We start from the raw sequence: 23,273 nt of genomic DNA, 5'->3' as shown, positions 1-23,273 counted from the left end.
GGGCGCCTGGGTGGCTCAGTTGGTTAAGCGACTGCCTTCGGCTCAGGTCATGATCCTGGAGTCCCGGGATCGAGTCCCACATCGGGCTCCCTGCTCAGCAGGGGGTCTGCTTCTCCCTCTGCCCTCTTCCCTCTCGTGCTCTGTGTCTCTCATTCTCTCTCTCTCAAATAAATAAATAAAATCTTTAAAAAAAAAAAAAAACAAAGGCTGAACTTTGTCAGCGCTCTGGGCATCTTTCACAACAAGCATTATCTCATAAATAAAGAAGGGAAAGTGAATGCCAGGAGGTAACTCATTGGGGATTCTCTAATGGTACTTGTCAGAGCTTAAATCCTTTATGATGCATTTTTAAAGAAAATCTTAGAGGTTTGGGGAGGTCCACATTCAAGTGTGGTTACTAAGAACAAAGCAAACTGTGTGTTCTGTGAACTGTGTCTTCTCTGAAACAGGAAGCTCTATGAGCTCTGTATCCCAAACCAAAATGGTCTGAGTATCTAACACAAAGAGGGTCTCAACCACCAATAACATAATTCACATATGAAAGAACACAAGAACACTAAAACACACACACACAAAGCCACTCTACGTGAAGAACATATATATTCAGATGATCATAAAACCTCCAGGAAACCTGACAACCCAATTTCCCTGGGATGGTACGCTCAACAAGTTGCCAATGCAAACATAGGACGTATTTATGGACAAACTATAATAACTGTTGGGTTAGCTCAGAGCTAGCTGGTTAGTTGTCGACAAGGGGGATGGGCTGAATACATACACATCAATGTTAACAGCAATGGGATTAGTTACCATGTGTCTAGTGGGAGTGGAAGAGGACCCCAGCCCTGTTACAGTCCCAGTGTGTCCTCTATGTCAGCCTTCCTTAAGAAGTGGAAGATAAGCAGGATCTGATCCCGGCACACCAAGGTAGAAAAAGCAGGGGAGGGGGAAAAAAAACCACAGTAAGAAGAGAAGCAGCATTCATGATGCCATGCAGGATTCTAAGGCACACTTTTCTGCCCCCTTCTGACCCCCAAAGCAAGAACTACGGACCCTGGTGGGTCACCACCCTGGATTAGTCTCATGTTGAAAACCAACGCTCCAGTTACAGTTCATCGTAAAGCACTCACCATGCAAAGGGGAGGACAGAGTCAGCAGGACAGAAGCATTCCAAGCAAACAAGATCTGAATTTGAATACTCAAACGTGTTAGAACACGGCACTCCTAAAGACCGGAGCAGCACGGGGGGCCAGGGCTCCCACCGCCCAGCAGCACGGGGGGGGCCAGGGCTCCCACCGCCCAGCAGCATGGGGGGGCCCGGGCTCCCACCGCCCAGCAGCATGGGGGGCCGGGGCTCCCACCGCCCAGCAGCACGGGGGGGCCAGGGCTCCCACCACCCAGCAGCACGGGGGGGTGGCCAGGGCTCCCACCGCCCAGCAGCACAGGGGTCCAGGGCATGCAATTTCTCAGAGCACACTCCCTTCAGGCTGCTGACGGCGAGCCCGTGCACAGGGGGCCTGGCTCGTGCTGCAGCCCGAATGCGGCCTCCGCTCGGTCTTACCCCGGGAGTCCTACAGAGCTTACATGGGCTAGCTGTCCAGCTGCAGCGGGGGAGAGAGAAGGTCCTTCAGTTAGACATGCACCCTCTGCTCCGAGGTGCTCTCTTTGAGAAGCCATAAACAGAAAGAAAATCTACTTCTCTTTATTGCTGGTACACTGTGGTGTCCAACTCTTGTTATCCCAGGTTGGAGGAGTCCAGCCATGCATTCGAGAATGATCAAAGCAATAAAACTGCTTACAAAACAACAGAAGGGAAAAGCCCTCATCATCACATCTGCTGGAGTTGTTTATTAGCACCAGGCTTTGGGACTAGCGCTTTATATTCACCCAACTGAAAAGAAGAACCTTGTGCAATTACTACCAAGAGATTCAAACCACACTGATAGTGGGAAAAGGACGTCTGTGGCTTCGTGGTCCTAACTGTGGTCCGTCCATGGCACCAAACCCCAGACAGGCACTCTGGAGCAAGCAGAGTGCCACAGTCCACGCTTACCCACAGGCCACCGCTCTCTGCTGCCCCCCAAGGACACACTCCCCGATTCCGATGTGAAAGCGAAAAGTAGCTCATACTTCACCCTTCTTTTTCCACAAAAAATACACCAGTTTTTTTATTCCTTTCCTCCCCCCATTTTCTCCCCCACTTCACCCCCCCCCCCCAAGCACTGTTTCTTACCCAGTATAATCCGGTTTAGAGTTTCTCCTTCTATAGAGGACAGCCAGGATCATGCTGATGAGCAGAGTGAGACCTAGGACCACAGCAGTAACTATACCCACCACCACCCAAACTGGAAACACAGGCAAGATCTCTAGAGAGAAAGAACAAAATCGTTTTAAGGTACTTTCCTACCAAGAGAAGAAGTGGGATTTTATTATATTAATAATAAAGTGCTTTAGCAGTTTCCACTTCCTCTTTTATTGTCCACATTACAAACTCCTAGTGTCTAAATGATGAAGTACAAATATTAACGGATGAAGAATGAGCTACAGAGCGAAGCATTTCTACGCACACAATCCCTCCCTCTCAATGCTCTAAGGTCAGAGAAATTCCAGGGGTGTGAATTTACCTCAATTGGCTCTCCAACAAAGCAGACTTTGTCTCAAAAGGAGACACCAGAACCTGCATTTCCTGCTTACTTTCCAAAAAAGGGAAGAAAAAAACTGTCCTGCTTCTGCAGATGTGAAAACTTTCTCTCGGGGAATATGGAAGCAGTATTAATCTTCTTTCCCACTGCCCACCCCACCCAACCACTGTGAATTCGGTCTGACTTCTAATTAATACTAAAGAATGCACACTGCTGAATTTGGATCAGCAGGCTCCAGATGAAGAACCTGGCTAGTCCAGTTGGAGAAGCAGGTGCGCCCTGAACGCGCTCGTGTGAGCGAGCCACAGGTCCACGGGGACAGGGGCCTCAACTGTAGTACAAACACACTCCTTCCCAACACACCCGGAAATGTAAGTCTTGCTCTCCACCTAAACCTGAGATAAAAGGGGCTGTGTCACCACTGCCAAAATACCCAAGGAAGTACCTTTCTCTACGACATAGAGCCTAATGTGTCCTGGCTGGGCAACAATGTCAGGAGGGTTTTTGACGTCACAAATATAGGTGCCATTGTGTATAAACTGCATGTTTTCTATGTTGATTGACGCATCTTTCTTGTCGAGGTCTCCAGCCCAGCTGATTCTGTCCTTAAATGGTGGGTAATTCCCAGGATACGCTTGCCCTTGGGAGTAGTGGAAAAACTGCAGTTAGAAAAAAAGAACACATGAGCTCTTCTCAGTGGCAGGCACTCTAAACTCTGTAACAGGCATGCTGTGGAAGGTTCTTTTCAAAAGACTTCACAGAGAAAGAAATACAACTTCATATGACAAGTGAGCTATGGAATAGAAGCCAGACCAGAGTTTAGAAATCACAGGGTTTGACCCTATTTCAGTTGAAGAAATAAACTCGTGTATCATCTCAAATCTTCTCAATATGCCACTGATGAAGTGATTACTCCCCATTTCTCATACATAAGGAAAAGGAGACTGAAGGAAGCCATTTGCTCAAGGTCACAGTGATAACGGGGTGGATCCAAAGTCAAAGTCAGGACCATCTGGCCCTTTAGAGCCAGTGACCACACCATGACTGAGCCTGTAAATCCAAATGTTTCGGTCTGAATTCACGAAGTTTACCATTTAGTTCTACAAAGACCTGAAGTAAGCAAAGCCTAAAGTTCAAAGATCAGTTAGTTAATCTGATGGGCTTCTCCCTCTTATGTATTGGTTTCCTAGGGAAATGTTACGGGTGTGTGAGAGGAAGCCCAGACACCCCAATGTCCTCGCTTCTCTTTGAAGATTCCGCCTTCAGCTAACTTTCCTCACACCTGCTTTTAGCAAAGGAACTCATTTCTCAAAGAAACCTTGTCAAGCCCAGCACCTTGGAAGCTAGGTATGGTCTAATGGGTGGGGGATCTATCCTGATACTTGGCTTCAATCCCAGCAGCTCTGCAGGGGGCTTGATGCCTTTCTTGTTATTCACAGGTGCGATGATAGTGGGCCAGGGGAAGAAATCAGCATTAGTCAAACACAAGCTCCGTGGTAACTCAAACAGAACATTTTTAGAACCCTGTGAGCACAGTGAATCCTCTGTGTGATTTAAGGACATTGATATTTTGGTAACTCCCCAACCCCTCTCTCCACCTGTGGTGTTCCCCTGAGCTCTGAATCCTCACCCAGCTGCCTACTCACTTTACAACCCAGCTGCTCCACCTCCAAGTTTGTCACCTTCACCTTCCATCTGTGTGTCCCATCTCAACTGGTGGATGACTGCATCTCCCAAACCATAAATCCCGGAGTAATCCTTGATTCCTCTACCTTCCTTCCCATCCAGTTAACCTACTAATCCTGTCAATTCTACCTCTTAGTTTTTCTCTTCTCTCTATTGAAGTTCCACTGATAATACATCATTTCGTACTCTCATCATCTTGGACTGTGGCCTCTTAACTGCTCTCAACCTTCTCTAATCCAACCTCCATGATGCCTAAATGATCACTGGAAAATATTATTAGTAATAATTATATTATTATTATTACCATTTATCAAGCATATACCCTGTGCTTAATATAACCTATATGCTTGTTAAGAACAGCAAGCATTCTTATTTCCTGGGGTGGAAAAGAAGTGGGAGCAGATAGGGAAGGATAGGACCAAAAAACCCCCACAAGATTCAAGATTTAAAAATTGGGTCCTTAGACAAACACAACTACCCAAAAGAACTAGCAAAGAAGGTAAACAAAGGGGAGAGAAGATGAGTTCCAGTTTAGACATGGGGACCCTGATTCCACAGACCAGAAAAGCCATCTATGGTATGTCAGGCTTGAATTTTCCTGGAAATCTGTAAAAACCAAAGCATCCAGCTCATCTTATTAAATATATTCTGATACTTTCGAGTTAAAAGATCTTATATCAATAGCTAAGCATTCTGGAATTACCTGTAATCAGGTTGGTATGTAAGTATAAATTGATTATCCTAATATGCTCATGAAAAACACAGCATGTTCTTTATATTAAGTCTTATAGACTTGCCTCAACCCACTTGACAAGAATGTTTTGAGCATAAATGGAGCCAACTATTTGAGAGAAAGTTATTACCACTGGGTGTCTTCCTGGTGATGTTTTATTTCCTATAGACTAAACAATGCCCCTCACATCCACTCTTACCGAAGACTTCAGTTGGGAAAACTTCACAGGTTTGGACTCTCTCTCTCTCTTTTTTTTTTAAGATTTTATTTATTTATTTATTTGACGGAGAGACACAGCATGAGAGGGAACACAAGCAGGGGGAGTGGGAGAGGGAGAAGTAGGCTTCCCGTGGAGCAGGGAGCCCGATGCGGAGCTCAATCCCAGGACCCTGGGATCATGACCTGAGCCGAAGGCAGACGCTTAACGACTGAGCCACCCAGGCGCCCCGGTTTGGGCTCTCTTGAGTAAACTTATGTGCGCTTGATTTTGCGTCTATAGGAAGCAGGTTCTGCACTGGGGCCACGCTCACATGAAGCAGCAGACTGTTTCCCCATGACATTTGCATGATTCCTGCTCTCACTCACTCCTGTGCTACCTTATACAGAATCACACCCAGCTGTACCCAGTGAGTAAGTTATCTAAATCTACACTCCTGGACTTGATCCCAGCCTTCCTTCCTTCTCAGGCATAACACGCAGGGCATCTTCCTTTTTTATGCACATCCTGGGGGACACAGGTCCACTTAAGAATTTGGAAGTCAGGCGGCACCTGGATGGCTCAGTTGGTTAAGCAACTGCCTTCGGCTCAGGTCATGATCCCGGAGTCCTGGGATCAGGTCCCACATTGGGCTCCCTGCTCAGTGGGGAGCCTGCTTCTCCCTCTGACCCTCTCCCCTCTCACGCTGTTTCTCACTCTCTCTCTCTCTCAAATAAATAAATAAAATCTTTTTTTTTTAAAGAGGAAGATCTTTTTTTTTAAAGATTTTTATTTATTTATTGAGAGAGAGAGAATGACAGAGAGAGAGCACGAGAGGGTGGAGGGTCAGAGGGAGAAGCAGACTCCCTGCTGAGCAGGGAGCCCGATGCGGGACTCGATCCTGGCACTCCAGGATCATGACCTGAGCCGAAGGCAGTTGCTTATTAACCAACTGAGCCACCCATGCGCCCAAATAAAATCTTAAAAAAAAAAAAAAAAAAAAAAAAGAATTTGGAAGTCAGGTATATATATTCCAACCCAGTGCAACAGAGATTTTCTTTTGGAGACTTATTTCAACAGAAAATATGTAGCTTTGATGACATCGCATATGAAAATGAAGCCACTTAGGCTCAACATAAAAATGGTTTTATTCCAGGGGCTACAGTCATCTCTATACACACCCCAAGTTCTCCCAAAGGAGACCCTCAGGAACTCATGATATAGAAATAATGGACAGGTAGTCACTCTGTTCTTTCAGGAAAGGCATCAAGGGGAAATTCTTAGCACAAAGACTCTCAGCAAAAAAAGACACTCAAAACTTCCACAGATGAACAAACAGCAGCTTCTAGAGTTTCTAGACCATGCATTCTCAACAGGGGTGACATCTCTCACAGTGGGGGCAAATATTGGCCCTAAGGGTAAAGAAGGATAAAAAAAAATCTTACTCTTTTTACAAAATAAAGCACAAATGAAGATGTAACAGTATATCTGTGGTCTTAAAATTTCATAGAAGGGGGAAAGAAATTTGGAAAGCATGTTTCAAAAAGATTCCTTAGGAAGGTGATAATGAATAAAAAGACTGAGAAACACTGCTTTAAGCAATCCCTAAAGCCTAGAGACAGTAAATATTATTAACAAATTTTTCCATCTGAGATAGAAAGGATATATAAGGGACAGCAACTAGAGGGAAACAAAACAGGGTTTGAACAATTCCAGCTTGTATGGCGTGACCTTGGGTAGGTCATGACCCTCTGAGCAGTTTCCCGTGCCCCCCAAATCTGTAGTGGGGAAAACACTTGTTCCTCGCAAGGGTGAGGAAGCGATGTGACAGAGGCATGTGGGGGGCTCAGCATCCAGACGATGCTTAACAATGTAACTCATCATCATGCAGAAGAATTTATCTCAAAGAGAAGTGGCAGACTCTGTCCCTGACACGGACCGACACCCTGAAATGTGAGACCCTGCTAAAGCACGTCCATGTGCAGATGGAACAACAGAAACAGGATAAACTGTGCAAGTTAGCACTGCAGGAGCCAGACGTGGTCCTGAGCACTTGAACAATCCTCCGTGATCCTCATAGCAGCCCCAGGGGGAGGTCTGCTCATCCCCATCTTCCAGACAAGAATCAGGATGGTTGGGGCACCTGGGTGGCTCAGTCATTAAGTGTCTGCCTTCAGCTCGGGTCATGATCCCAGGGTCCTGGGATCGAGCCCCGCGTCGGGCTCCCTGCTCCGCGGGGAACCTGTTTCTCCCTCTCCCTCTGCTCCTCCCCCTGCTTGTGCTCTCTTGCATGTTCTCTCTCTAATAAATAAACAAAATCTTTTAAAAATAAGTTAAAAAAAAAAAAAGATTCAGGATGGTCAGTCCACGTGAAGCACCCCACTGCTCAGCTAGCACTCAGCTACTGACTGACTAATCTTCCTGTCAGCTCTCCGGGGCTCATCTTTGTTCTGCCCCTCACCTTAGTCTGAAGTCCCCCACATACCATTCCTATCCCTAATTGTTCCCGGGGGAGGACACACCGTTCTGAGGACCCTACATAGCCCCTGCACAGTAAGTTTCCAGGACTACTGCTGAATCAGATGGACCACAAATCAAAAAACTTCATACTTAAATCAGAAAGGAGTGTGTGTGTGTATAAAATAGGAATACTTCAAAGAAATACAAATAAAAATGGGACAAATGAAAGCTGAAATGTGGAGGATAAACCATGATTAGTCAGCCAGGTCAACTAGAAGCTACTCGGTGGAAGAGAAATTCCTTAAGGGGATTTGATGGAGAAGAACAGGGGGCTGGAAAGAGGAGAGTGCCATCCATGTAAAGCCAAGGAAATAACTGCATTTAAGGGATGCTGAACTTATTTTTTTCCTGGAGAGTTTGAAGCTAGAGAAGGGCCCTGGAATCTACGTGTCAACACACTTGTTTGGGAAGTGAACCATCAGAAGAATGGATATTCGTTATACCACAGCAGTGAAGAACCCAGGAGGAAGGCTCAGCAGGAGGAAGTGAGCATTCTTACCGACACAGTGGTGTCGGTCCCCTCTGGCTGGAAGCTCCAGGACACCGAGGTCAACGTGCCGGTGGTGTTAGTGGACTTGAACTTGCATGTCAGCTTCCCTTGTGTCCCATTTGCCACGAAGATTTCTTTTGGTGTATATACCTCCAAGGCTGATGCATCAGTGGTCACTGGAGAGAGAAGAACAAGGAAAGCTTGAGTAGGATTTAGCATAAATACCACAGTGCATATCTATTAGAGAAGACAACAAAGATAATGAGAAAGTTATTTGATATATACAATATATCTGTTGCCATTGTGTACCATTGTGTACTACACATTTCTGGCCGAAGAGTCCACAGCCAGGTACTTCCAACAAGCAGGATAAACTGCTGACCGTCTGGGATTCTGTTTTTGTTTTTCAGTAGGAAGATATTTTCACTAGTTCAGCTATACCTAATGTTTGTTTTCTTTTAAATTAACAGATTTTATTTCTTAGAGTAGTTTTAGGGTTACAGAAACACTGAGCAGGAAGCAGAGGGTTCCCATCTATTCCCTCACTCCCCACCCCCACCAAGTTTCCCCTATTAGTAACATCTTTTCTTAGTGTAGTACGTGTTGCAATTGATGAATCAATATTGTTACATTATTGTTAATGAAAGCCCATCACTGACATTAGGGCTCACTCTGTGTTACACATTTCACAGGTTTTGACAATGTATCCACTATTATAGTAAAACACAGAATCATTTCACTGTCCTAAACATCCCCTGTGCTCCACCTATTCACTCCTCTCCACCGTCCCCCTCAATCCCTGGCAACCACTGATCTTTGTACTGTTTCTTTATGTTTGCCTTTTCCAGACCACTATATAGCTGGAACCATACAGCAAATGTAGCCTTTTCAGATTAGCTGCTATCACTTAGCAATATTTATTTAAGTTTCCTCCATGTCGTTTTATAGCAAGACAGTTCATTTCTTTTTACTGTTGAATAATGTCCATTTTATGGATATCCACCTCTCGGAGGACATCTTGGTTGCTTCCCTGATGGTCTATTTTTAATAATGCAGAGGGCCTATTTTTTTTCACTTCTTTAAATAGTTCTATTTACTTGTTAAATTTCAACTGCTAGCACACTGAACTTTTCTCACCTTCCATATTTATTGCAATTAAAGCTATTCTAGGTAAGGTATCACTTCACTTAAAGCCATATTTAGGGGCATCTGGGTGGCTCAGTCATTAAGCATTGGACTCTGGAGTTCAGCTCAGGTCATAATCTCGGGGTCTTGGAATCAAGACCCCCACTGGACCTTGCGATCAGTGGGGAGCCTGCTTGAGATTTTTTTTCCCTCTCCCTCTGCCCCCCACCCCGCTCTAAAATAAATAAATCAATCTTAAAAAGAAAAGAAAAAGAAAAAAGCCAGGGGCACCTGGGTAGCTCAGTTGATGAAGCCAGTCCAGTCGGGCTCCCGGCTCAGTGGGGAGTCTGCTTTTCCCTTGGCCCCTCCCTGCACCCCGCCCCCCACTCGTGTGCACGTGCGCACACGCTTGCGCTCTCTCGGGCAAAAATAAATAAAATCTTTTTTTTTTTTTTAAAGATTTCATTTATTTATTTGACAAAGAGAGACAGTGAGAGAGGGAACACAAGCAGGGGGAGTGGGAGAGGGAGAAGCAGGCCTCCCGCGGAGCAGGGAGCCCGATGCGGGCCTCGATCCCAGGACCCCGGGATCATGACCCAAGCCGAAGGCACACGCTTAACCGACTGAGCCACCCAGGCGCTCCAAAAATAAATAAAATCTTTAAAAAAATCCATATTTATTGTTTAACTGACCCTTTTCCTATAAGGGATTTAAGGCAAAAAACATGCACAACATATTTTGCTTTCCTTAATGAAATGGTATCTACTGTTACATTTCAGCGTGCTTGATACATATGTATTCAAGAACTAGCTGACCACGCTGGGTCATATTTTCACTTCACCCATTGAGTTTATTCAGTTAGCCTAAGCCCAGAAATAGTCATTAAAATGTCTATCACTTATAATATAAAAATAGCTCCTTTTTTCAAATGTGTAAGCAGAGCCAACTGTAAGAATTTTAAGGATTGCTGCTAAAATAAAATAATCTTCACTCAAAAAAGACACTTTCATGGATAAAATGAAGGTTAGAAAAAAAATTATTTAGCCTAAAAATGAAACCAATTAAAGCTAACGTAGAAAAGATTATCTTCCAAATAAGATATTTTTATTTATTTATTTATTTTAAGATTTTATTTATTTGACAGAGACACAGCGAGAGAGGGAACACAAGCAGGAGGAGTGGGAGAGGGAGAAGCAGGCTTCCCGCGGAGCAGGGAGCCCGATGTGGGGCTCGATCCCAGGACTCTGGGATCATGACCTGAGCTGAAGGCAGACGCTTAACGACTGAGCCACCCAGGCGCCCCTAAGATATTTTTTTAAAGACATAGTTTGGAAAGAATCCATGTCTGCAGTGTCCCAATTATTCCTAGAATGTAACAGATGAGCAGAATAAGGAAGGGTACTGTCTGTCACCCAGGATTGATGATCATATTCAGAATTTTTTCTTCCTGAGATCTTAACCATGACTCTAGGCCAAGGAGAACAAGAGTACTCCCCCAGTCCTCCCAACCATCTTCCAAATGTTTATTCTCAGGACACAATGGGCACTTTTGGCTATTCTTTTAAATAAACTGATAGCCACACTGCATCAAGCAGATTTTTTCTGCTAAAGAGGGTGGATTATTATTATAGAGAACAATGGATTATTATTTGTGGTCCAAACCTCAAAACAAGCCCTTCTTTCAAACAAGAAGCAAACAAAAGACGTTCCTTGCCATTGTGGGTAGGCAGAAAAGCAGCCCCAAGGCATCTGAGTTCAAAATGAGGGACAAAGCACAAGACCAGGCGATCTGACCAGCTTATTCCAGGAAGTAGCACTGGTTTCTAATCCTTATTTACTCCGTGTCATTTTGACTAGTTTTCTCCACGGTGGTGAGCACTGCAAGGGAAGCCAGACTACAAAGTCAATAAATAAAAAGTCTCCTCAAGGGTTTTCTTAAACCAGATCCCTGCCTCAAGGCTGGCTTGCAAAATCTGACACCTGAGAGGTTATTTAAAGACGGAACTAGGCCAAGTGTCCAAGTTTACAGTCACTGAATTTTGACCATAAAGACTAACCAAATCCCTAAATGGCTTTTAGACAATCTGTCTGAGACAGACTCAATTGTATGAGAGCTGGTTAATGAACAAGTGACTTAAAAAAAAAGGGGGGGGGGTGCCTGGGTGGCTCAGTCATTAATCATCTGCCTTCGGCTCAGGTCATGATCCCAGTGTCCTGGGATCAAGCCCTGCATCGGGCTCCCTGCTCCACGGGAAGCCTGCTTCTCCCTCTCCCTCCCCCATTTGTGTTCCCTCTCTCGCTGCGTCTCTCTCTGTCAAATAAATAAAATCTTAAAAAAAAAAAAAAAGTCACTCTTTGGCTAATTAGGACATGCAGCTCTTATTGCCAGGATTATGAATTCCAACTCTGGCCAATCAACAGTTCCAAAAAAAATAAAATGGCTCCATACATAGCTACTTAACATCTTCTCATCCCTGGCTCTCTCTCTTTCTCACCAGCACTACCCTTGTCCCAGGTTCTTGGGAGATCCCATTAGTCTTAAAATGAACCTTCCAAAGCCCTAGTCTCTTTGTGTCTTCTCTTTTCCTATAATATCATCCTCAGGCCTATCCCAGCCACCCATTCTCACATCCTACCCTAGGCCAGGGCTTCTCAACCTCTGCACTGTTGAAAACTGGGCGGCACTGTTCTCTGCTCAGGGGCTGACTTATGCATGACAGGATGTTTAGCACAGTCCCTGGCCTCTACTAGATGTCAGTGGTATCTGACCCCTTCCACTTGTGGTAACCAAAAATGTCCCCAGACACCGAAACATCTTCTCAGGGTCAAACTGCCCATGGTTGAGAACCATGGCCTGAGACCCTATTATTAATACGAGCACCCCCTCCACATCTCAGGCTTCTCTACTCCCTGACTCCACCTCCTGTCTTTCCAGAGCACTTCTCCCAATAACCAGACTTTGTTGATCCTTCAGCCGCAACAGAACCTAAAATCCATCAACCCTCCAGTCTCTACGGTCTCTCATGCTCAGCACATCTTCATTTTGTCCTACTCAGACTGGTTCCATGGCGCATGACTGGACTCATCCCGACTCTCCCCTCCGTGCACACTCCCGGCCAGACCTCAACCCAATCCTCTACCCCCTCTGCATCCCCACCAAGGGAGTGGACTATAGATGGAGAAAAGCACACAATCCCACTGACTGGTCTCACCTGAAATTCAGGACCAGTAACTTCAAAGGGGGCTCTTAATGCTGCCCAGCAATCCTTCCCCATTTCCCTAGTCCATCTACTTGCCACTCTCTGAGAGGACTATTTCATACCTTCCTCTCGAACCTCGACTTTCCACCCAAGACTGCTTCCTATTTCACTGAGAAAACAGAATCAATCAGAAGAGAACATCCCCGGTTCCCCAACTCCCCGCGGCTGCGCCCACAAGCTCTTCCCTTCCACCACCACAGGGAAACATCTGCGCTCCTCTCCAGGGCTGCCCCACTGTGCACAGGACCTCATCTTCTCTTGCCTAACTAAGGATGTCAATCCAGCAATTCTCCCTCTTTCTCCGGAATTTTTTACTCTCTCCTGAGTTACTGCCATCAGCCACATAACTGCCCATATTTATATTTATATCCCAGCTTTAAGGGAAAAAATCTTGACCCTGCATCTCCCCACCTCGATGGCTGTTTTGTCCTCTTCTATTTTACAAATCTTGAAAGGATAGTCCATGCTCACTGTGCCCAATTTCTCTCCTTCCATATTCTCTTGAATAAACCCAACTGAGGCTTTTATTCCCAGTACTCCACTAAAACTCTTCTGGTTAAACAATCCGATGACTCCGTGTGGCTAAATCAATAGTCAATTCTCAAACCTCAACATCTGACACAGTTGATCGATCCCCACTTGGAACAACTGTTTTTTCTCAGTTTGACTTCTGAAACATCACTCTTTGGTTCTCTTCTTATCTCATTGCCTGCTCCTTTTCTAGTTCTCCTGACCTCCATATGCTGGAGAGTTCCAGACCCTTCTGCAGACCTCTTTTCTCTTGATGGTCTCACCTAGTTTTAAGGCTGTAATTATCTCCTAAATGCTGATGACCCCTGTATGTACACACACACACACACACAAATGTCTATGAACAACCTCACTTGGATCTAACTGGCATCTCAAATTTAATATGTCCAAATTGAATTCCCGATTCCCACTCTCAAACCCACCGTTCCATGGCCTCTTCCATTTCAGTAAATGTCAGCACCAGCCTTCCAGGGGCTGAGGCTTCCTGACACCTCTCTCTCTCACAACTCACCTCCATGCTATCACAAAACATGTTGTGTCTACTTAGAAACAACTCTCAAAAGTGATCTCTCCCTGCCTTGCCCCATGCCGCCATCTTGGTCCAAGCCCTATCATCTTTCACTTGGGCTATTTCAGTGGCTGCCTAAACTGGTGTCTCTGCTTCCACCTTCACCCACTTAACTGCAGCCAATCCATGGGGAGGCCAGAGAGATCTTTTTAAAATACATATCAGACCGTATCATTCCTCTGCTCAAAATACTCCAAGGGTTCTCCACATTCACCAGGACCAGGCTCACAGGCCCACAACTCTAGCCCAACTAGGAGCCCAACTCGTCTAGCCTCCGCTCAGACCTCGCCTCTCCATCTTCTCCCTCAGCCACGCCGCAGCAGGCACCCTGGTCACTTTGTTGCTCCTCTGCCCGCGATGAGTGCCCCCAAATACAGAGAACACGAAGGACAAAGAGATGTGAGGTATCCCGGGGAGTCGTGATGCCGTGAGACAAGGGCAGAGGAAGCCCCTGTCGGGAGGGCCGAGGCCAGCGCTCTGCCCAGCTGCGCAGTGGCCTCCCTTGCTTAGAGGCCCGCGGTTGGCCAAGCACAGCGCAGCCCGTTCTGAGCACCTGCGATGAGCAGGAATGGGCTGCGCCCTGTGGGCAACGGCAGGCACGGCGTGGGTAAAGGACAGGTTTCTCTCCCGCTGCATGCCCTGCGGCTCAGCAAGGGATGAGCTCACTGGTTTCTTAAACAACTCGGAATGGTTTGCTCTGTCCAGCCTCTCCCCACCCCCACCCCCCAGTCACTAGGAGTATTATGGAAATACATAGTAAAATCATTGTGGAATTCAGATGGCTTGTCTTCACAGTCATGAAAGAGAGTTAGCTAAAACGGCTAAAAATGCAATTGTACACGGAGATGTGGAGAAACTGGTGTTGTAAACCCCATCGCTCCACGCCACTCGGGCCTGAAATCCCAGTCTGAATGAGATATTAAGTAGGGATCTTTTAGGCCTAAGATTTAGGTTAGTGGCAAATATTTCTGTGAGAATTATTAAAGCTTTAATTCAAAATTCAGATGGGGAAAAGTCTCCTGTTGAATCCTGGAAAAACCAACTGCCTCAGGAATAAAAACACAGAAGTGAAATGAAATGAAATAAAAAGAGTAAGTGACATATAAACGTTTTTTATATCCTGCCAACTTTGGATTCTGAATTATATATTAACTTACATGTAAATTTCAAAATGGTTTAACAGGCGCTGAGCTTACTTTCTTCCTGGGGGAAGGAATCCTGCTAAGTTACACTCGCATTCAAAGGGCAAGAAATGGAACGAGGACAACCCTTCTTGTAGATCAATTCAAATGAAAAGCCTGAAAAATCATTTGACGAGGAATCAAAAAGTTTGTAGAATCAACTCACCAGGGGTCATTCTACAGTAATCAAATATGATACCCAAAATTTGATATTCTTCTTTTTTGGATGGAGAACCACAACAGCTTAGGAAAAAAACAAAGCAACAAAACAACATCCATTGCAATCACAAAGAAAAAAGCAAATTCAAGAATAGTTTGGCCAAGAGTCTATTTCTTGACATGATCGATTTCTTTTTTTTTAAATTATTTTTTTAAGAATTTTTTTTTTTTTTTTTACAGAGGGGGATAGAGAGAGAGCATAAGCAGGGGGAGCGGCAGGAAGAGGGAGAGGGAGAAGCAGGCTCCCTACCGAGTAGGGAGCCCGACGTGGGGCTTGATCCCAGGAACTAGGGATCATGACCTGAGCTGAAGGCAGACGCTTAACCCACTGAGCCACCCAGGCTGGCACCCTGACATGTCCTATTTCAGTATTTTGAATTACTGAAGTAATGCAATGTCAATAATGCCTCCTAATTAACATGCCCAATGGTCTTACGCCAAGTAAATTCAAACTCTCATACCATAAAATCATTTGAAATACACTGGAATAGCATTATTATGAATGAATAAACACTTTCAAGGCCTAGACAGGGGCCCCAAAACTTAACGATGGATGCAGTTCCTTGTCATATCACTGCTGGTCTGTCTACAGTACCCGGTTTGTAAAAACCTCACCCTTTCAACAACCCCCGCTACGTTTTTCCTTGAAATTGAAAGAAGGCTTTTGTTTTGAAATTTTTTTTGAAACACTTTGATGTTACCAGTATATTCTCCTGCCTAAAAGAGTACAATCAAGCAATTTATTTAAATAGCTTTCTAGCCTATCTCTTGTTGGCTGTTGGTACACAGTGTTAATCTGATATCATAATATCTCCTAACACAAGCCTAAATATGACCTTTTAAAACATACTAAAAGAGAAAAACAAAAGAACACGGAACACGATTCAGATGGTGGGTGTTAGTGGAAGAGGGTGGAGGCGGCAAGATGAAAAAGGCACCCACTCTTGGTAACATTTGATTTCCTAGGGTAGGTCGTGAGGGCATGGGAGCTCGTTTTAACATTAGCTCTGTAAACTGTACACACACACACTCCTTTGTATATATTTTATTTTTCATAATAAAAATTGTGTTTTTAAAGAAAGGAAGACATCAGTAAGCTGATAAGAGACTTGCTTTTTAAATTCCAGAATGTTCCAGAGAAAGCATTCAGCACAGGATTCCTTCACAGTATCAACTGTGACTCCTACAATCAGGCTGGATAAAGTACAGCCAACGGATGATGTGTGTCAGTGGAAACCATACAGATGCTGGGCCAGAGGCCTCCCATCCTCAGAACAGGGCCACTCTGCCACCGAAGTGGGCTCCTTTCTTCTATGAATCAGGCTCTCTATTTTGGACCTCTCTCAGCTGGATAGCACAAAGTAAGTGAGACTATTAAAAACATACACTATTCAATGAACCCTAAATATTAATAAATGGAGCTTTTTGGGGCACCTGGGTGGCTCAGTTCATTAAGCGTCTGCCTTTGGTTCAGTCACGGTCCCAGGGTCCTGGGATCTAGTCCTGCATCAGGCTCCCTGCTCAGCAGGGAGTCTGCTTCTCCCTCTTCCTCTGCCCCTCCCCCTGCTTGTGCATGCTCTCTCTCTCTCTCTCTCTCAAATAAATAAATAAAATCTTTAAAAAAAATAAATTAAGTGGGCGCCTGGGTGGCTCAGATGGTTGAGGTCTGCCTTCAGCTAGGGTCATGATCCCAGGGTCCTGGGATTGAGTCCCACATTGGGCTCCCTGCTAAGCGGGGAGCCTGCTTCTCCCTCTGCCTCTGTCTCTGATGAATAAATAAATAAAATCTTTAAAAAATTAATTAATTAAGCTTTTCACTTGTCATGAACATACTCCTCTACACTCTGTCTGCAGTTATGCTCCGGGCCTCAATCTAAAAGTGACTTCCTCACGGCCTTTGCCCAAACTCCCCACCCTGTGCTTCCCCCACCCCCACCCCCACATCCTGCCCTGCCCGGCTTGGCCCTGTGAAGGCCCCCCCTTACAGTCTGCTGGAATGACCGTCTGTCTGTAACCAGGAGAGACTAGGGACTGTGTCCACCTTGTTCATCATCATATTCTCATTACCTCACAAATGCCTTTTGTCAATGTGTTCAACAAACATTTGTTTGAAAGTTGGAACAAAGGAAGGAAGGAAAGAAAGAAAGAAAAATAAAACATACCAACTAAACTCAGATAAGCTCAGCCATAAAAAAATATACTTGCTTCACAACAAATGCCCTTAGGATAATGCCCCAAACACTGTTTGCAGAAATTACTCAGGGCCTAGTTAGGATGCTGACAACTATCTTGGAGGAAGTTTAGATAGGTTTCAAGAGTCTTCTTCCAATCTAGATGAGAGAGTCCCAAAGGAGACTCATCTTTTGAAATGTTCAATAAGAAAGGTGCATGTACTACTTTAAGACCCAGAATAGATAGGAAAATCTTGAAAAAGAAAAACAGAACTGGAGGCATCACACTTCTAAACTCCAAGTTATATTACAAAGCTGTAGTGATCAAACCAGTATGGTAGTGACAAAAAAACAGACACACAGATCGATGGAACAGAATAGAGAACTCAGAAAAAAGCCCCACAATCACATGGTCAGTTAATCTGCAACAAAGGAGGCAAGGATATGCAGTGGGGAAAAAGACAGTCTCTTCAACAAATAGTGTTGGGAAAACTAGGTAAGCGGCATGCAAGAGAATGAAACTGGACCACTTTCTCACACCACACCCAAAAATAAACTCAAAATGGATTAAAGACCTAAATGTAAGACCTGAAACCCTAAAAATCCTAGAAGAGAACCCAGGCAGTAATTTCTCTGACATCAGCTGTAACAACATTCTTCTAGATATGTCTCCTGAGGCATGGAGAACAAAGCAAAATAAACTATTGGAAGTACATCAAAACAAAAAGCTTTTGCACAGCAAAGGAAACAACCAACAAAACTAAAAGACAACCTATTGACTGTCATTTGCAAATGACATATCTGATAAAGGGTCAGTGTCCAAAATATATAAAGAACTGTAACAACTCAACACCAAAAAACCCCACAAACAATCCAATTAAAAATGGGCAGAAGACATGAACAGACATCTCTTCAAAGAAGACATCAGATGGCCAACAGACACATGAAAAGATGCTCCACATCACTCACCATCAGGTAAACGCAAATCAAAACTACAATGAGATATCACCTCACACCTGTCAGAACAGCTAAAATAAAAAACACAAGAAACAAGTGTTGGTGAGGATGTAGACAAATAGGAAGCCCTGTGCACTGTTGGTGGGAATGCAAACTGGTGCAGCCACTGTGGAAAACAGTATGGAGGTTACTCAAAAAAATTAAAAATTAAACTACCATATATTCCAGTAACTCCATTACTGGGTATTTACCCCAAAAATATAAAAACACCAATTCAAAGGGATACACGCACCCCTATGTTTACTGCAGCTTTATTTACAATAGCCAAATTATGGAAGCAACCTAAGTATCCATCAATAGATGAATGGATAAAGAAGATGTAGTATATATAATACAATGGAATATTATTTGGCCATAAAAAATGAAATCTTGCCATTTGTAACAACATGAATAGATCTAGAGAGTATAATGCTAAGTGAAATAAGCCAGTGAGAAATTTATTTTCAACAAATACCCTATGATTTCACTCATATGTGGAATTTAAGAAACAAAACAAACTAACGAAGGGGAAAAAAAGAGAGAGACAAACCAAGAAACAGACTGTTAACTATAGAGAACAAACTGATGGTCACCAGAGGGGCGGGTGGGTGGGGGGATGGAGGAAATAGGTGAAGGGGATTAAGAGTCCACTTATCATGATGAGCACTGAGTAATATATGGAATTGTTGAATCACTATATTGTACACCTGAAACTAATATAACACAGGATGTTAAGTACACTGGAATTAAAATTAAAAAAAAAAACCCTTTATCTTGAAAAAGAATAATAAAAGAGAAGTCTAAAAAAAAACGCTTTATCTTGAAAAAAAATAATAGTAAAAGAGAAGTCTGTGTACTTCCACTAAGACACAGCATTACTAAACTCCTCTCAGAGTCAATTCCTTCCACTCACGATCAGCGTCCAGCCGGCCACATCTCTATCTTTAACCTTTTTTGCACCAACAAAGGTCTTTCTGTTTCTCAAATGAGAGACATTCAAAAGGTCCTGAATCAGGCCAGTCATTAACTGATCATTTGACTCCTTAAAGCCCTGGTATTTCTTCTTTGCCCTCCTCTATGTATGTACTGTTCATCTTTCTTTCCTGCTACCGCTTTTCTTTTTTTCAATCAACAATTCATTCTTTCAAACCACACTGAGACTCAGCCTCTGCCCTTAATGGACTGACCGTCTCATGGAGACAAACAAATTTCTACAGTGTGGTGAGAGAGGCACGGTGCCTGACCCCCCCGATGCGCGTGGTGCTAGCGCAGACTTTACACAGGCTAAAATGGGGCTCCTGGGTGGCTCAGTTGGTTAAGCGACTGCCTTCGGCTCAGGTCATGATCCTGGAGTCCCAAGATCGAGTCCTGCATCGGGCTCCCCACTCAGTCGGGAGTCTGCTTCTTCCTTTGACCCTACCTCCTCTCGTGCACTCTCTCTCTCAAATAAATAAATAAAATCTTTTTAAAAATAAAAATTAATCAATTAATTAATTTTAAAAAGGCCAAAATGTGCAAACGGTCAAGCAGTCAACACAAATGCCATGGTTGTAGCCAACCTGAACTATGTCATCTACACCAGGTGTCCTAGCATTTCTCAGTTCTTAGCAAACAGATGAAAGTAAAAAATCAGATCATTTTACTTCTGAAAGATTCCAGTGGACTAAAAATGCTCAGCGTAAAGAACATGTTGAGACCTCTGTGGGGCACATCTTATAGATTAAAAAATAACACTCTCACATAGTTCATACTTCTCACATGCTGAAATGGCTTACAAATTTCATTGAAGCAAAAGACCACTGTACTTAAATCTATCTTTCTGAGCTCTCAAATCTTATCAGAAGGTCTACAGTATGTTAGAAGATACTTGAACCACAATTTAATCCACATCAGAAAAAAACAATACAAAATATTAGAGCCAACAACAGACCATGTGATTGGAAAAGAATATGCCTATGGTCAATGATAAGAAGGGTATTCCTCACCTCCAAAATAAGGCAAAAAGGGTGCAATGGGAAAACCACCACTTACTGAGTGGTCATTATGGGTAAAGCATTACTGAACCAGGGAACATTTCTTATTTTTCCACAACACTGTTGGGTGTTATCTACTGGGCAGAAGCTCAGAGAGGCTAAGAAACTTGCCCGAATCACTTATCCGGCAAATGTGGACCCAAAAGTGAATCTAGGACATTCTGACCCCAAAGCCCAGCTCTTTTCACTATGCTGATTATCAAGCTTTAACTGAATCTTTTATTCAAATAAAATACGGGTTCTCATGGGGAAAGAAGACAGAGGTAGTTTTCACATACAAGTCAGATAAGAAGTACTCAAAACTCACAGTAATAAATAAGGCCCAGAACTCCAATACAGCACAGTGGTTCTTGACCTTGGTTGCACATTGGAATCACCTAGAGAGCTTTAAGAAATACTGATGCCTACTGAAACTACTCAAATACTCCGCATGGTAATGATGGATGCATACCCACAGAATGTACAACATTAGAGTGAACCCTAATGTAAATCACGGACTACAGGTGGTTATGATCTATCAGTGCAGGTTCATCGACTGTAACAAATGTACCACTCTGGTAGGGAGGTTGATAATGAGGGAGGTTACACATGCCTGGGAGAATATGGGTATATGGCATATGGATATATAACCTTTCTCTCAATTTTGCTGTGAAAAATAGTCTATTAAAGGCAAATATTGATGTCTGAGTCCCAACTCTAGCCCCCGGAACTCTGCTTAATTGGTGTGAGGTGTGGCCTGGGCATCAGGATTTTTAAAAAGCCCTCAGGTGATTCTACACTTGTAACCACTGAGCTAGCGGCTCCACGTGCACCTGAAGCCTATGAGCCAAGCCTTGCGTGGCATTTGGTTGAGTGTAGGTACCGGTATGTTCCCTTGTAAAACCACATTAGTGCACACACACAGACGTGAGTTTCTTAAAAGACTGGGGCAGTGCGCTACTACCATCTTAATCACACACGAGTATACACAGAAATGTATACACAGAAATTACAATAATCTGCTTTATCCTGGAGAATGCATTAGCTGCCGGAATTAACATGGCAGTGGTCTCAAGGTCCCCAAATTATGCCTCTGACTTCATATCTATGTATGTTGTTCTTCGTTATTATCTTAATAATTGTTAAAAAATAAACTTTAGGGAAAAAAAAGAAATGCACATCAAACATTTGAAAGCTCTAAGTCACAGGTGCCAGAATTCCCCAGGAATCTACTGAAGAGAGCTTGAAAACTACTGTTCTGCTTGGTTTTTCAAAGTTTACTACGGAGGTGTAAGACCACAGTCTGCTCCCACCGCAATCGAAAGCTGGACAAACAGACTAACCATAGTTTAACCACACAGGGGAAGTGAATCCAATGGGGAAGGAAATACCAAATCCTTTTTAGAGCTACAGGTACTCTCACAGCTGTTGTCTAATCCCTGGTTATCCTTTGGGCAGATTCTTAATTAAAATGCAAATTTATCCATGCCAATTTTTAAAATTTAAAACCCAGTTTCAAAGCTGCCCCATTACGTCGCCAAGCCCACAGTCCTCGGCATGGCACACTAGACTTCTCAAAGTAACACGGCCCTTTTTGGCTTTATGTTGGCGAGGGCTGTTCCTGGTGAGCTGTATCAGCTTGCTCTCACTTCCCTCAACAGGCCGTGCAGATGGCCCAGCTTCGGGCACATGGCGCGTAGATGCACTGTGAGCTTGGAACAAGGCCCATGTCTAAAATCGTACAGAATCTCAAGACTCCACCCAAATGTGACTTTAGTAAACTCCTCCCTGATCTGACCACCTCTTCTGCCCTGCTACTCAGTATTTCCTGTATATCTCTCTCTGACTGCCGATTACTGAAGCCACACCATCAAGTGAGAGGCAAAATCTTTTCGGTACTAGTACAGCAATGATCTGGAGCACCCCTCCTAGACTCAAGAATCCTTGAGGGGTGGAGTTACCTCTTACTTGGCCTTCGTGTGCCCAACACACAGGATACTTCCTGGTGGTCACAAAGCCCTCAAAGAACATGTCAGGAGTAAACAAACTGATAACAGCTGAATTTTTAGGATACCTATAATGTGAAATTATTGTTAATCAAACATATAAGCATTTTTTCCCCTAAAGTAAATTAAAGAAACCAACTTGCCCTTAAATGGATGCTTAACCTCAGTCAACAAGATTAATCAGCACCAACTTAGCACTGCCAGAAAGAGTTCAAAGCGTAAATGCTCACCCTTGGACAGAAAATAAAATATGAGAGAGAATTGAAAACATTTGCCACTCCCCCAATCCTGTTGAGATGCTGGCTTTGTTAGAATAAAATAACAAAAAAGATAAAAAAGATTAGTATCAATCAAACAACTAATTTCCTGAATAGCAAATGAAGGGCTAGCTAGTTCTGTGGGGGATGCAGTCTCGTTGGATACTCTGCACGAACATACACATCCGTATGAACGTGTACAAGAGACACCGAGCGCCAGCAATCTGTGGGGTCGGGCACAAGGCAGGACACAGGAAAATGGTCCTCCAAACAGGGATCACAGGCTACCAGGTCTGTACTTGACTTGTTTATTTCACTTCATCTTCCCTAAAAAGTTCCTATAGAGGCCTCTCCTTAAAGTAGCAAATAGACTATCTGTGGTTATTTAAAGTTGAAGTTTGAAAAATGGAGAGGTCAGGGATGTTTCATGGAGAATGCACTTGAAGTTCAGCTGGAAGTTTGAGAAGAACCAAGATAGATGGATAGACAAAGAAGACATCCAAATGGCCAAAAGACACATGAAAAAGTGCCCAACATCGCTCGACATCAGGGAAATCCAAATCAAAACCTCAATGAGATACCACCTCACACCAGTCAGAATGGCTAAAATTAACAAATCAAGAAATGACAGATGTTGGTGGGGATGCGGAGAAAGGGGAACCCTCCTACACTGTTGGTGG

The 23,273-nt window shown here is 43.9% G+C and overlaps 1 protein-coding gene across 4 annotated transcripts in view; it reads right to left on the bottom strand.

The window, feature by feature from the left end:
* Nucleotides 1-201: 201 nt before the first annotated feature.
* MPZL1 (myelin protein zero like 1) overlaps nucleotides 202-23,273 on the bottom strand; it is a 48,490-nt gene continuing 25,418 nt past the window's right edge. Inside the window, exons 2-5 of one of the 4 annotated variants that reach the window (XM_081824536.1) lie at nucleotides 8,277-8,443; nucleotides 3,088-3,301; nucleotides 2,234-2,366; nucleotides 202-908 (exon numbers count right to left, since the gene is read on the bottom strand). In XM_081824536.1, coding sequence (XP_081680662.1) covers nucleotides 884-908; nucleotides 2,234-2,366; nucleotides 3,088-3,301; nucleotides 8,277-8,443 — 539 coding nt within the window. In that variant the 3' untranslated portion in view covers nucleotides 202-883. Of the gene's footprint in view, nucleotides 2,137-2,233; nucleotides 2,367-3,087; nucleotides 3,302-8,276; nucleotides 8,444-23,273 lie in introns of all 4 variants that reach the window. The other 3 variants (XM_081824537.1, XM_081824535.1, XM_081824534.1) reach the window with 3 other exon arrangements.

The sequence above is a fragment of the Leptonychotes weddellii genome, chromosome 6 (genome assembly GCF_054177405.1).
Source record: "Leptonychotes weddellii isolate Sample4059 chromosome 6, ASM5417740v2, whole genome shotgun sequence".
NCBI classification, from domain to species: domain Eukaryota; kingdom Metazoa; phylum Chordata; class Mammalia; order Carnivora; family Phocidae; genus Leptonychotes; species Leptonychotes weddellii.
This window is presented reverse-complemented; position numbering and strand designations above follow the sequence as displayed.